The 16063-nt window shown below is 40.9% G+C and overlaps 1 protein-coding gene across 4 annotated transcripts in view; it reads right to left on the bottom strand.

Moving 5' to 3' along the window:
- Nucleotides 1–16063, bottom strand: part of PCDH17 (protocadherin 17) — a 346826-nt gene that overhangs the window by 165861 nt on the left and 164902 nt on the right. The window contains exon 4 of one of the 4 annotated variants that reach the window (XM_029602989.1): nucleotides 15747–15810. The exons of the other annotated variants lie outside the window; for them this stretch is intronic. Within the exon in view, the coding sequence (XP_029458849.1) occupies nucleotides 15758–15810 (53 nt within the window). The 3' untranslated portion in view covers nucleotides 15747–15757. Of the gene's footprint in view, nucleotides 1–15746; nucleotides 15811–16063 lie in introns of those variants that run through there. 4 annotated transcript variants of the gene reach the window in all.

Below are 16063 nucleotides of genomic sequence, written 5' to 3'. Positions count from 1 at the left end.
AAGCTGATACTGAATCGCGGGTACGTCTTACGCGCTCAAAATGTGCGTCCAAAGCGGGTTAAAAAACGGGCAATCGTGGCTGTGCTTTACTGTATCGGCCTGTTGGTTTGCCTACACTTGGGCTTCAGGTTATTCATAAGGCTGCACGGATGATAAATGAGTTAAATAAGAAGAAACATGCGACCTATTGGCCAGCCTTCAGTGGATCCCTGTAATATACTGTATCCAGTTTAAAGTTCTCTCTATGGTTATTAGAGCTCTTTATAATATGACACCAGCATCTCTGAATAATTTGATCATGCCTCATATTGCTAAAAGGGCCCTTAGGTTCTCTGAGGATGTTTTCCTTTTATTGCTTTGCTTAAAGAACATTCAGTTTGAGGGCACTAGGAGGCCATCTTATGCAGGGCCTAAACTTTGAAATCATCAGCCTGAAGAGCTTTGTAAGATGGATAACTGTCTAGCCTTTAGAAAGAAGATTAAGTCTAGATTATTTAAGGCAGCATTCTTTGATGATATAAGAAGCAAATGTCATTAGATGCTTTATTCTGTTCAAGGATTTTAATGTTTTATGTTTTGCTTGAGTTGCTTTGTTATTTTTGGGGTTTTTAAAATTTTTTATAGGCATTTTATTTTATTCTCCATTTTTATTTATTAGAATTTTGTTTTGTTTTATTATCTTGATTGCATTTGTGTTGCAGCTGTTGTAAGCTGCTTTGAGAATTATTCTGTGTGGAGGCGGCATATATATTCTGTAAGGAAAAACGCAATGTGATAGTCAGTATTCATGGAAGACATCAGACAATGGAGCCTAGGTTGGAGTTTTGTTCACACATTAATAAACCTAGATAAATGTCCTTTCATAATGCGTACCAAGCAGATTTCAGTGATAATTTTCAAAGCGGACTTACCCACTCCTGCTTTGAAAATTTGCCGGTATGTATGATCCCTGTTGTGATTTACATGCACACATGTACATCTGCATAGGAGTAGGTATAAATGTTCACATGTATGTAAATTGTTTCCTTGCTCTAACCCCCCCCCTCCCCCCCCCCGGGGAACACCAGGAATTGCCAGGGACGCCTCTTTCAAGTACGTATCAAAGTAAGCATGAAATTACTTACACATATACTTTTATGCATAAAACTCCTGGGGTAATTTTCAAAAGGTCTATATATATATGTGTGTGTAAAATAGGATTTTATGCATGTATAAGTGTTTTGAATTTCAGTCCTTTATGCAAATACTTTTACATACATGGAGGAAAGCATGGGGGTGCAGTCTGAAAGGGACTGGGACTTATACACTTTGGGTCTGATTTTCAAAAGCATTTACATACTTAAAAATGGGGCTTACATGTGTAAATGCACTTTGGGGCGGATTTTAAATGCCCTGCGAGTGTAAATCCGGCCGGATTTACGCGCACAGGGCCCTCCCGCGCCGGCGCGCCTATTTTGCATAGGCCGCCGGCGCGCGCAGAGCCCCAGGATGCGCGTAAGTCCCGGGGCTTTCTAAAAGGGGCATGTCGGGGGCGCGTCTAAAATGACGCGGCGTTTCGGGGGTGTGACGCGGCATTGCGGGGGCAGGCCCGGGGGCGTGGTAAAGGCCTCCGGACCAGCCCCCGGGTCGGGTAATGGCACGCCAGCAGCCTGCTGGCACGCACAGATTTACGTCTGCTTTTAGTAGGCGTAAATCGTGGAACAAAGGTAAGGGGGGGTTTAGATAGGGCCGGGGGGTGGGTTAGGTAGGGGAAGGGAGGGGAAGGTGGGGGGAGGGCGAGGGAACAGGCAGCGCGCGCTGGGCTCGGCGCGTGCAGGTTGCACAAATGTGTACCCCCTTGCGCGCGCCGACCCTGGATTTTATAAGATATGCGCGGCTACACGCGTATCTTATAAAATCCAGCGTACTTTTGTTTGTGCCTGGTGCGCGAACAAAAGTACGCGATCGTGCAATTTTTTAAAATCTACCCTTTTACCTATACAAGTGGGCTTTTGAAAATTGCTGCAATGTATACCATTGAATCATCCATATGATTCCCCATGTAAGTGCACTTTACGTTGGTAAATGGCTTTTGAAAATTGCTACAATAGTAGTTACAGTTACATGTGTAAATACTTTTGAAAATTATTCTCATACTTTATTTCTAAAATTATGCTAATTCATTCTCTTGACAAAATTAAGCCCATTGAATAGCAGGTGTAATTGAATTAATGTAGTTTTGCTAGAAGATTATTTTAAAGCAGATTTACACGTGTTAAGTCCATTTTGAAAATTGATTTAACTTATGTGTGTATTTGCCGGCTAGTTTTTGCATGATATTACAAAATTAACCCCTTAAAGAGGATCAAACACATTAGAAATGCCCATGGTGTATATTCTAGCAAAACCTGCATCAAGGTAAACCTCAACTGTTTTCTGTCACTTTTGGCTTTAACTGGTAGTTTGATAAAATTTGAACAAATTTCCTTTGAATACAAAAGGGTATAGAAACCATAAGCTATGAGCAAATTGAGAGGCTGAAGTATCAAGCTGAGGAGGGCTCCACAGTAATGGCCCAGTAATATGAGATCTTTTTCTTATGTTACTAAGTTTTTTTTATATATTTTGCAAATGAAATACCCACTCTTTTTTGTGGTATGTTCCTTTGATTTGAAAAGCATCGCTTTTGCCACATACATGCATTATGTGGGCCACGGGTGAGCAACACAGATTTAAAAATCCACGAAGTACATATGTATACACCCATGCGCATGTCAAAACTAAGAGGGCAGAAAAGGAGTGGGGCATGGGTGTTCCAGGGTAGAACCAACAGTTATATGCATAATGGAGAAATTACTGCTTACCTGATAATTTTGTTTTCCTTAATGCAGACAGATGGACTCAGGACCAGTGGGTTATGCTTCCCTGCCAGCAGATAGAGACGGAGCAAGCTGACATCACAGTATATATATATCCTTGCAATGACACCAGCCTGTCAATATTCTCTTCAAAAGCAACTGTAGACAGACTAGCAAAAAACTTGATTAAAAAAAGTCGACCATTACTGTACTCAACCAACAATAAGCATTGAATTCAAGAAAGAACATGGGTTTTCCCAAGCTAGGGACTGAATGAACACTTACCAGTAATCCCTTGGGATCTGTATCTCCCCAGGAGGACTACTGACACAATCATTCGGCAGCTGAGGGCATGAAGTTGAGTCCATCTGTCTACACTAAGGAAAACGAAATTATCCAGTAAATAGTAATTTTTCCATTTTCAAGCATGTAGACAAATGGACTCAGGATCAGTGGGATTTACCAAAGTTATTCCTGAACAAGGGTGCAAAGACTGCATCCTCCTGGGCTTACATATTCAGATGATAAAACCTGGAAAAAGTACGTAAGGAGGACCACATCGCAGCTTGGCAAATGTTGATAGGAGAAAACACTCTAACTTACACCCATGACACTGCCTGAGCCCTAATGGAATGAGCATTAACATGAATAGGCAACAGCTTTTCAGCATGCACATACGTGGCCCTGACTACCTCTTTAATCCAGCAAGCTATAGTAGCCCGCGAAGCTGGTTCACCCTGCTTCCTTCCACCATGAAGGACAAATAGACAATCTGTCTTTTGGAAAGGTTCAGAAACCTCCAGATACTGCATGACAAGTCACTTGATATCCAAGGGATGGAGGAGGCAAAACTACTCTACATCCCTGACCTTATCTAGGGACGGCAAGGAAATGCACTGATTCAAATGAAATTCCAAGACCACTTTGGGCAAGAAGGATGGAACAGTACACAGCTGTAATACTCCTGGAGACACCTGAAGGAACAGCTTCCAGCAAGACAAGGCCTGAAGCTCGGAAATTCGATGTGCAGAAAAGATAGCCACTAGGAACACTGTTTTCAACGTCAATAATTGCAAGGAAAGGCTACGCATAGGGCCCACCAAGAAGTCCAACACAAAATTAAGATTCCATAATGGAACTGGTAATCTCAAGGGAGGCCGAAGATGCTTCACTTCCTTCAAAAAATGGGCCACATCAGGATGAGACGATAAGGAATTACCATCCACTGGGCCCCGGAAACAGGCAAGAGCCACAACCTGTACCTTCATGGAATTAAGGGCCAAACCTTTATTTAACCCATTCTGCAAAAATTCCAGAATGAGTGGATCTTAACTGAATGAGGAAGAACACCTTGATCCTCACACTAGGCCTCAAACTCTTTCTAAAACCACACATAGGCCAAGTGGAGAACTTCCGAGCACAGAGCAAGATAGCAATCACCGCAGAAAAATATCCGCGCTTCAACAAGCAAGCCCTGTCAAGGACCAAACAGTAAGACAAAAGTTGGATCTTCATGATGGACAGGATCCTGCTGCAACAGATTCGCAGATCTGCATACCACAGTTGTTGGGGGCCAATCTGGTGCTACTGGTGCCAATCCAGTACCATCCTCCTATGGCCTTCGATCCTGAGAACTATCCTACCTAACAAATGCCACACAGGAAAGGTATAAAGCAACTTGTCTTCTGGCCAGACCTGTATTAGAGTACTTATGCACAGGAATCACAGATCTCCTCTGCAATTGAAGAATCGAGGAAAATTCATATTGTGAGAAGTCATCAGCACATCCAAGAACAGAAGGCTCCAGCGATCCATTATCAGCTGAAATGCCTTGATCGACAACAGCCATTTTCCTGGGTCCACATTGTCCCTGCTGAGAAATACTGCTCTTACGTTGTCTTTTCCTGCAATGTGAGAGGCCGAGATCGTATGTAGATGTCCTTCCATCCAATCTATAAGTTGGTCTATTTCCTGCGACATTTGCTGGCTCTTGGTTCCTCTCAGTCAATTAATGTGGCCACTGTCGTTTCATTGTCCAAAATCACTCAGACTGCTTGACCCTGCAATCTGTGGCTGAACTGCAAGCATGCCAACCAGACTGTCTGATGTTCCAGAGGGAGTCTTCGGCATTCCAATGCCATTGGGTTTTCAGCTCCTGACAGAGAGCTCCCAAACCCTAGAGACTCGCATCTGTCATAAGTATCAACCAGTTCGGGGAGGTCAGGGAAACACCCCTTCTCAGATGAGCCTCCTGCAACCACCACTGCAGGCGAGAACAGATTTCCAATGGCAAGTGAAGCCGAAATGAATAGTCCTGAGACTTCAGGTTCCAACGAGACAGCAGAGAGCACTGAAGAGGATGCATATGCGCCCTCTCCATAGCACCACTTCCAGTGTTATCGCCATCAAACCGAGCACCTGTAGATAGAACCACACAGTTGGGTGTATACTGCTCACCAACTGATGCATTTGTGACATCAATTTCTGAATCTGAACTTACGGCAGGAAAACCTTGTCCTGCCTCATGTCGAACCAAACATTCAGATACTCTAATGACAAAGATGGTTGAAGACTGCTCTTGACCAGGTTCACCACCCAACCAAGCTCCTACAATTAGGAGATCACTTCGCAGGCCACCAGATGGCTCTCTTCATGAGATTTGGCTCTATTCAGCCAGTCGTCCAAATACAGGTGTACCAGGATACCATCTCTTCTCAACACTGCCGCTACTACCACCATAACCTTGGAAAACGTTCTGGGACCTGTTCCTAGATCAAAATACAGCACCCACATCTGATAATGGCATCTCAACACCGCAAATCGCAGAAAACGTTGGGGCTCCAAATGGATGGGAATATGAAGGTAGGCCTCGGACAGTTCCAGGGAGATAAAAATTCCCCAGACTGCATGGTCATTATCACTGATTGCAAGGTTTCCATGTGAAAATGAGATCCAGGATGGGACAAAAGGAGCCCTCCTTCTTAGGCACCACAAAATAAATGGAATATTTCCCCATACTTTCTTGAAACACAGGCACTGGAACCACTGTCCTCAGCATAGATTCCATTGCCTGCTTCTTCTGCGGGAATTGGCAAGGAGACGCCATGAACACATCCAGAAGAATACTGCGAAATTCCAGCATATATCCTTCTCATATCAGCTCCAGGACCCACTGATCCAATGTGATCTTGACCCACCTCTGATTAAAAAAAAAAAAAAAGAGGCATTCCCCTATCTCTTGTTCCCGAAGGTGGATCACCAGACCATTGGGAAGCTTGTGAGGATCCATTGCCCAAGCCCGTTCCTCTTTTGGTCTGTCAGGAATGAAAGGTCTGAGACCTACCAAAAGGCAGATTCCTCTGAAAGGTCAACTCTCAGTAGGGATGAAAGTGCTTGGAACCCCAGAAATGACCCTCATACCAGAGGGGAAATGCAACTGCTTCTTATTGTCTGGCAACCAAGGGGACTGGAGATTCACCCCACTTACTGACCAATTTCTCCAACTCGTTCACAAACAAGGGTGAGCCTTTAAAAGGCATTTTTGTAAGATTAGCTTTGGAGGCTGCATCAGCTGACCAATTTTGCAACCATAGTTGATGTCTGGCCACTACGACCAAACCCACTCCTGTGGCCGAGGTACGGACCAAATCACAGCTTGCATGAGCTAACAAGGTGACAGTGGGTTCCATAACTGCTCTGGAATCCACTCCAGAATCATCAACTTCTTGAGAGAAAAGCAGACAAGATAGCTTCTTATTGTGCCCTAGTGGCACTATCTGTAGTCATCACCACTGCTTCAAAGGCTTGCTTAAGTATAGCTTCAATCCTCTTATCATGCACATCCTTCAGGACTGCTTCTTCCTCCATGAGGATAGTCGTCCGCTTAGAGACGGCACAAACCAGTGCATCCACTTTGGGAAAATGTAAATGCTCCCTCACCACTGGATCCAGGGGGTACAGGCCTTCCAATGTCTGACCCCCTTTAAAAATAGCCCCAGGGGCACCCTATTCAAGATCAATCAATTCCTGAATGGTGTCCATAACAAGGAAAAAACAAGAGGCTTTATGCAAGGAAACCAAAATGGAATTCTTCTCGATTCAGACATGGAATATCCACCAGGAAAACCCAGCATCTTTAAGGTCTGGGAGATCAAGGCCAGCAGTTAATCTATGAAAGAACTGAAACATGGTCCGATACAGTTCCAGTCCCAGAGGAATGTCCCCATCTTCCAGGGAATCAGGTTCTGCCTCATTATCAGTGCCATCCGGGATCCTGTTGGGATTCCCTGCAGAAACTGAGGCATGTTCCAGCATTTAAACATAGGACTGGAAGAGCTGGGGCCACAGGATGAGGATATGACCTGACAGGAGTGGGTGAAGCGGACAACTGCATCTGAAGAAAGGATTGCAAACCTTGACAAAACTCCACCTAAGAAAAGGCCGCTGGATCCAGGACAAACCCTGAAGGAACTGGAGCGGGGCCCAATGAACCACCATCTCCTGCGGAGGAACCAATTTCCAAGATCTGGCATTCCTCCAGACAGATCCTTAACCAGACCATCATTAGGCTGGGAGGATCCAGGCTTAGCAAAATCAGGGGAAGACAACTCTCCCTGAGCCTCTAAACAGCACTGACACGTTAGAAGATACGTCATACTGAGATGCCCAAATATGACAGGCAACACAGAAAGAAAGGCGCTTAAGTGTCTTGCTCACCGGCGCCATTAGTGCACAAGCGATGGAGAATGTGCATCCAGCCAGCTCACACTGAAAAAATTTCAAGTGCACAAAAATTAGGCACCCCAAGACCGCAAAAAGCACACGCACAAACTGTGTGCCAAAGCCTGGGCGCCCAGCCAATGCTTAAAAATTTGTGTGCGCAAAAGGCGCATCCAAAACTGAGCACACAGCATGTGCACAGAGCCGATGCACTGCGTACACAGATGTCCTGTAGAGGGCAGTAAAGCATGCACATAAGCACGCGAAAACGCTGCTGCAGCCTACCACATACCAAGCAGGAAAGAAGCCTAATTGCGGGGCCTAGCCTACCAGGGCCGGTCAACCCTCCATGCTGCCCAATTCCTCTAATCCCTACAGGAGTGGGAACAAATGTCAGAACAGCATGCAGAGCACGGAAACAAGAGGAAGCACTGCAAAGCCCTCCACACTGTCACTGCATTTACTTTTTTTTTTTTAACTTAGCTGAGCTCAGCCTTATCAACTGACTACAGAGATGATCTCTGGCTGCGATGAGAGCGTGCATGTGCCATCACTGCCACACTCGGCCTCCTGCACCCGCTGCCTTTAAGCTGTACAATCAGCTATGTCCATGTTGGGAAATTCAGTTACCGGATCAAGGCACACATCTGAGGGACCATGGAAATCACCTCAGGGATTCTCAACTGGGGGAAGGACCATATGGTATCACTGCAGGAGAGCAGAACTTTCCTTGTTAGATTTTAAATTCTCCTTACAAAATCTGAAGCAATCCCCATAGGGAGATGCACATCCACCATCAGCTGGAGATGGAGAATACTGGCAGGCTGGTGTCACTGCAGGAGTATATATACTGTGACATCAGTTTGCTCTCTCTCCATCTCCTGGCAGGGGAGCATAACCCACTGGTTCTGAATCCATCTGTCTACATACTAGGAAACTCTGTATTTTAAAAATGGAGATCACGGTGTGCATCGGCTTGTTATCTACGTAATTTTACTGCTGCTCTAGATAAGAAGCAAGTCTGTAGATCTCAAGTTTTAGGACTTACAAGTCAGGGTTTGGGTCAACTGGGGGCATGCAGAATGAAGAATTGAGGGGTCTTGAAGACCTCGATACTAACCGGGCAAACTAGCGGACTAATTTGAAAAACTGGGTTGTCCCTCGCGAGATCACTTTTTAAAATCCGCCTACATATGCATGTAAAAGCTGGCAAAGTCCTAGGAAAGGTATGTGAAGTATGTTTTCTTGAGCATAGTTATGCATGGGAAGTGTATTTAAAAACATAATGGACACAATTTAAAACTGCAGCAAATCTCCATTTGACATGGATATGCATGTATATGGGCACACGTGTGCTCATTTTAAAATTAGCCTATCTAAAAAGAAATCTTAACTACACCTCTCCAAACTGCAGTTAAGTTTTGCAAAAAAGGTTTTGCACATTTGAACGTGCAAAAATTAACTTTGAAAACATTGGTAGTAAGCTAATTTGCATGTTTTTCAGCTCATTAACAATCCTGTATAATTTTTGTATTTGCATGCTCAAAATATCATGCATTACAACTTCACAACTGCAATTCCCCACACTGTCATTTTTTTTTGTACACGATTGCGTTTGTAAACACAAACACAGCTTAGTGTGTTAGTTTCTAAATTGCTACGATTACCGTTTATCATCTCTTTTTTTTTTTACCCCACTACAGTTAGTATGTACACTACCACTCTTTCTTCACTTCAGGGAATTCTGCAGTTTCCTGCCAGAGGACACTGCAAGAGAACCACCCCACCATGAGATATGTTTCAATTCTCCCAGTATTAGTGCAAACCCAGAACTATATCAAGGCTACCATGAACAGCTTAATGTTCCTCCTCCCCTTTCAGCAGCCAGTCAGCACCATATGCCTCCTCAGACATCCTACCAATGAAAACACAATTGTGATTCCACATGGTTACCTTCAAATACTTATTTACCATTCATTCAATTTGCAAACTCCCCATCTGAAAGGTGCCGTGCTAATCTCACCATAATGATTTGCATAACATCCCCACCCCCTAACTTTTATATATTCAAACTAAATCGCAATGCAATCGAATTAAACAAAGGTCACAGTAAGCAGAGGATAATTTCAGCAGGGACAGACCCATGGATTAGTAATGAGAAAATTTTTCTAGGAACCGCTTTCTTAACTACATTACAGCACATCCCCTATTCAAAAAGGTCATCAACCCGAGGGGCATACTTCTAGCACTAAATAAGCTTTAGTATGCCTGAGTTCGTCCTGACAGCGGGTCAGGGAATGCTCAGGAACATCCGAGTGGTATGCACTTGAAATAGGCATTCCATAGAGCTTGGCCCTCTTTGCAATATTATTTAACTAATACTATTTAACATCTACCTGACTCCCCTATGTAAGCTCCTCTCAGGTTTTGGACAGAACTATATGGTCTATGCAGATAATATAATGTTTAAGTTGAATTTCAACTAAGTTATCATGTTTAAGTCCTCAAGCCACCAAGTAACTATGGCACTTTGTAAAAATTAGTTCCATGTTAAGTTTCTAAGATATTCTGTAAAAATAAGCAGCCCATGTCTTATTTGCCATTTGAGTTTCATGTATGCCGATGTGATATCTCGATCGAATGTCAGTATATAAAAACGAATAAATAAATAATACAGACAGAAAAAAACAACCTGTATATCATCATCATAGTTTGGATATGTTTGTCTGCAAAAAAACTGTGGTTGAGCTATACCAAATTGTCCTGAATATAGATAAAACAGAGATGATCTTTTAGAGCAGGTTCCCTTTTCATGAAGTGCCAACAGCATTTACTTTCGAGGGACATGACTTAGTGATTTCAAAACAAGTAAAGAACTTAGGAGTTATCCTAGATCAGCATCTGTCCATGCGACTGCAAATCAAATTTGTCATGGCCACTTCTTTCAATAAATTGAGAATGCTACACCATTTGAAACTCCTGCTAGCTCTGGATCACTTTTCTTTATTTAGGCATTTCAGCATATTCATTACATACAGTGTAGAATGCCGATGCATGCTTGTTGACAAGGTCCCACAAAAGAGAACATACTACTCCTGTGCTATGCTTTTTATATTGACTTCCAGTGCAGTGGCGGACTGATTATAAAGTTAGCATTCTTATTCAGAAAATGGTGAATAATACAAGTGTTCCATGGATTCCTTCCTTCCTTTGTATCTATGCACCATCCAGGGACTTAAGATCTTCTCAACAATGGAAGCTAGAAATCCCTTCAATCCACTATATCCATCTTGTAAAACTCGGATGTTTTCTATAGCTGGCCCTGGAATTTCCTTCAGGCTCTTGCAGATTCAGAGGCCTTCAGAAAGGCATTAAAGACACTGCTAATTAAGAAAGACTACACTGCAAGGTTGAAGACAGTCTTTCTTCTTTTTGCGGTGGATATTACATAGTGCAGTTTTTAATCGCCTGCCCGTCTTTTGTTGATTGTTGTACAATCCTGTTATGTTGATATTATGTATGTTTTTATCTGTTCCCCTTCTCGGACTAGTGGAAGAATGTGGGCTGCAAATCATTCTAAATAAACCCCAAAAGTTATAGCACAAATGCACAATCAATTTTCTCACATTTGGTTTCCCCTCCTGTTCCCCTTTGTTCTCCCTTCATTTTGCTCTTCTCTTTCCTTCAACTCTTTCTTGCCTTCTTCCTTGCTCTAACCTTTTTTTTCTTTTTTCCTATTTCCCATTATAAAACAAATCAAAGAATGTGTTCCTCTTCTAAACTTATTTTATTTTTAAGACAGAAAAATAAAAACGAAATAGTAATAGATGACTAGTAAGATCTGCAAACTGTTAACAGTCTGAAAGTCCATCTCTAAGCTCACTAGTACTTTTTCCTGGTCTCTTTTTTCTTCTTGGAGATTTCTCTCCTCTTTGGCAGTATGTCTTTCCAACCAGTGTCATGTCAGCACATGTGTTTCTCTCTTTGTTTTTCCTGACAAGGTCTCATAATTTCCATACTGTTCTCCAGTGGTAATATAATATTTTCTACATTACTTTGGAAGATCAGGGCAAAGGGGAAAAACCCCACCTGCATCATTTCTCTCTGGATCGTGCAGTTTGGGTGCAAAAGTTTCTCGTCCTTGCTAGAGTATATTGCAATAGGTCAGGGAAAATTCAAATATTACCTCCTCTGAAGGTAACATGATCATTTTCCCTGATTTCAGTCAGCAGATCTTGCTTTTCTTGAAAAGTAAGAAAGCATCCTATTATAACCCTGCTAGTGTTGCTGATTTTATTCATTCTTCTGAATATTTTATGAGCTCTGTTAAACTTTAAAATTTGTGTTTCCTTCCTCCCTCATGCCTGCAAGTCAAATTTCTCTAACCAGTCCTTTTACTTCCTGATTCTTGTCCACCTCTGGAATTCCTAAAATCCTAATGTTGGATTTCCCGTTTATTATCCAGTTCATCTTGACTCTCTCCAAGATTGTGGCTTTTTCCAGCACTCATTTTATTATGGAAGCAGGTTATTCCATCTGTTTGCTTTGCCATATTAATATTATTTTAGGTAAAATGATACTAAATCCATTACCATTACAAAAAAAGCGTATTATTCTCCTATTCCTGACCACTCTTGAAACCATCATGAATCAGCCTCTGATTTCAGATCTTAACCTTTATGTAACTTTTCAGTGACTACTTTTTCCCCTACATTGAAATCTAAGAATCACCTGTGCATGTTGCTCACTTCATGGTCTGCACTATATCAACAGGTGGCCAACTCCCATCCTCGAGAGCTGCAAACAGGGCAGGTTTTCAGGATATCCATAATAATATGCATGAGATAGATTTGCATGTACTGCCTACATTGCATGCAATACCATGCTGGCAATTGTGGTGATGCCAGTTCTCTCTATGTACAGTTTTCCTCTTTGACTTTCCCATGCTAAGCTCTTCACAATCTTTCGGTTAATTATTTACTCTCTGCGTTCCTCTTTCTGTTATGCCCTCTATCATGTCTCTAGTGGTAGGACAGCTAATTTGCTACCAGGTCTTCTAAGCACATGACCAGCAAATCTCATATTCCTCGTGGCCAGTATTTGTCCCCTTCCCATCATCTTATACACTCATTATAAATATGAAAACCATTTTATTGCAGCAAAAAATGCTGGAAGCAGTTTAGCATGATTCCAAATATAAATCCTTGCACTGCCAAAAAAAACATATCATCCTATATTATCACAATGATTGAGTGAAAACTCCTTGGGATCCTGTCTCTACATGTTTGTTATTTTTCACTTACAATTGGCTATGTCCATGACATATTTAAGAGGAGACAGAATGACTTCCTGGAGGACAAATATGTCAGTGGTTATTATTTGCTCTCGAAGTAATTCTCAAAAGAGTTTTTGCACATAATACTTGTTTTTTTGCATGTAAATGGAATTTTACACACACATACAGTAAATGGGCTTATGAAAATTGCTACTTTTACGTGCATAAGTTCATAAGACTGAATTTTCAAAAGTTTTACATGCATAAATGGACTTTATGGCTTTTGAAAATTGCTATATATGCTACTTTTACACGTGTATCTCCTTTGAAAATTCACTCCTTAGATTTTAGGTGCTTATTATAGAAGAGGATTTTCACATTTGATACATTTCCTCATAAAAGAATCCTCAGTACATTTTTAAAAAGTCATAGGATAGAAGGCCATGTCCTATTGTGGACTGGTAAATAACTCGTTAAAGGCCAGGAAACAAAGAGCAGGACTAAATGGTCAGTTTTCCCAATGGACAAAGGTGACTAAAGGAGTGCCCCAGACATCTGTCCTGAGACCAGTGTTGTATAATATTTTCATTAATAATCTAGAAAAGGGAGCAAGATTCTTAGATTTACAGATGACATAGAATTATTCAAAGTAGTTAAAACATGAGTTGACTGTGATGAATTGCAAGGGAACCTTGCAAAACTGGGGGACTGGACATCCAAATTGCAGAGGAAGTTTAATGTGGCAAAGTGCAAAGTGATGCACATGGGGAAAAATAATCCTAAATATATGTAGTACACAGTGGCAGGTTGCATATTAGGAGTTATCCAAGCAAGAAAAAGGATCTTTGAGTCATTGTGGTTAATACATTGAAATCCTGAGTTCAGTGTGCAGCAGCAGCAGCAACCAAAGAATGAAACCAAAATGTTTGGCATTATTCAAAAAATAAAAAACAAAACTGGGGATATAATAATGTCTTTGTATGTGTCTATGCTGCAACCACACTATGACTATTGTGTGCAGTTCTGGTTACCACATCTCAAAAAAGATAGAGGAAAAGTACAAAGAAGGACAATAAAAATGATAAAAAAAAAAAAGAATGGAAAGGTTCCCTTATAAAGAAAAGTTGAATGAGTAAGGTTTCCTCAGCTTGGAGAAAAGATGAATGAGAGGAGATATGATAGAGGTTTAGAGACTCATGAGTGGTGTAGAGCAAGTAAATGGAAGTTGGTTATTTACTCTTTCAATTAGTAATAAAATTAGGGGGCACTTCATTAAACTAACTGGTAGCTGATTTCAAATAATTTTTTTTTCAGTCAACACACAATTAAATTATGGGATCTGTTGCCAAGCAATGTGGTTATCTAGTAGTATTGTGGAGTTTTAAAAAAGGCTTTGACAAGTTTCTAGAGACCAGATCCATTAGCATTAGGCGGGTAGACTCATGGATCACAACAGGGAATGGAACTTCCTATTTTGAATCTGTTTACTTCCAAGATACCCAAACTGGCCACTATCAGAGTCAGGATTGTGAGCTCTATTTATTTATTTATTTATTTATTTATTTATTTATGTATTTATTTAAAATCTTTTATATACCGTCATTAAGTTATTTACCATCACAACGGTTTACAGAAAGGCACACATAGTAACAAAGTATCTAAACGTTTAATAAAAGTGCCAAAAAATGATTTGGTAACAACATATTTTCAAATATACAATTATATGAAGAGTTAGTTTGACTTGTCCTTTTGAAACCTGTGCCAGATTCTATTTTACAGAGTTATCCGTGAGAAGTTGGATCAAAAATAATAACTAGGCATATCGTAAATCTAAGTGCTGAGTTTGTGGTGCTTGCCTTTATTTACATTCACCGTTCTCTTTGTAAAATGCCTGTTTAAAAAGCCATGTTTTTAAAATTCCTTTAAATAATTTAAAACTTATCTGCAATCTTATCTCGAGGGGCATTGAATTCCACAAGTTGGGTCCTGCTAAAGCCAATGCTCGCTCTCTTACTTGTGTAAGTCTTGCTGTCTTAACCGATGAACAGTCAGGAGTGCTTTATTTGCCGATCTCAGATTTTTATGTGGTACATGTACACGTAGTGCTATGTTGAGCCATTCTGCTTTTTCATTGTGAATTAATTTATGTAAAGTACATAATGCTTTGTGTTGTACTCTTTGTTCTATGGGTAGCCATAGAACAAAGAGTACAATGAACCATTGGCCTGATCCAGCAAGGCATTTATTATGTTAGATCCATGAAAACAAACCTTCCTCTGGGAAATGAAATCTGTTGGAACAGATTTCTATTTGCCTTCCCCTGATCACCATATAGAGCTACCAGAAAGAGCAGATAAAGGCTGACCATGATAGACTTTGGTCTCCTTCAACTTAACCTACTCTGCTACATGATAAGCTTGAAATGTATTCTTATGTTAGTAATAGGACTAAATAATTAAGGATGCAACTCTGGTGAACAGTATCAGTTTGATCCTTTGTATCATGCCTTGATACCATTATCTTATTCTACATTACTGCTGTATATAATATAAACTTTTAGATAAGACCAAAGCAATGGGATAAATATCAATATATTTGTTATGCCAATGGATTACTGGGGCAGCCTAACACAATTTTTTTTTTGTTTTAAAGTGGAAAGGATCTCTTTAAACTATGAAGCCCAATAGAAACATATAAAGAAGAATACTAATGAGAATAAATGATAAATGGTAGTGCAAATAAAAATCGGGAGAAGAGACAGGGGACATGTGGGATGCAATAAAGAAGGGAAAGAACAATAAGATTTAAAACAAAAATTAGACTGTTTGAGATTATCAGAATTTCAGAAACATTGGGGGTTTTCCCAACTCTACCCCATGCTCACAATTCATTTCCACACAAAAATCCTCACTCACCTAAACGTCCCCTACTGGTAAGAGCTGGTATGCATCTGAAGACCTTTTAATATCCACAGGCCAACTTGTGTGTACAAAAACAAAATTAAAAAATTAATGTGACCTTAATCTCATGAGTGGTTTTCCCTTAACCAGAAGTCATGACAAATACAACTCATGGTCCAGTTCTCCGCATTGCTAAAAGCAAATAAACAAAAGGATAAAAATGACTCTCAACATTTGCCCATTTCAGAATTCAATAAAATGCATCTTATGCTGGACTTTCATGTATGTCATGCTTGTATATACCCTAATGTTTATCCTGCAGAAAAAAGTGA

The sequence above is a fragment of the Rhinatrema bivittatum genome, chromosome 5 (assembly GCF_901001135.1).
Source record: "Rhinatrema bivittatum chromosome 5, aRhiBiv1.1, whole genome shotgun sequence".
NCBI classification, from domain to species: Eukaryota; Metazoa; Chordata; class Amphibia; order Gymnophiona; family Rhinatrematidae; genus Rhinatrema; species Rhinatrema bivittatum.
This window is presented reverse-complemented; position numbering and strand designations above follow the sequence as displayed.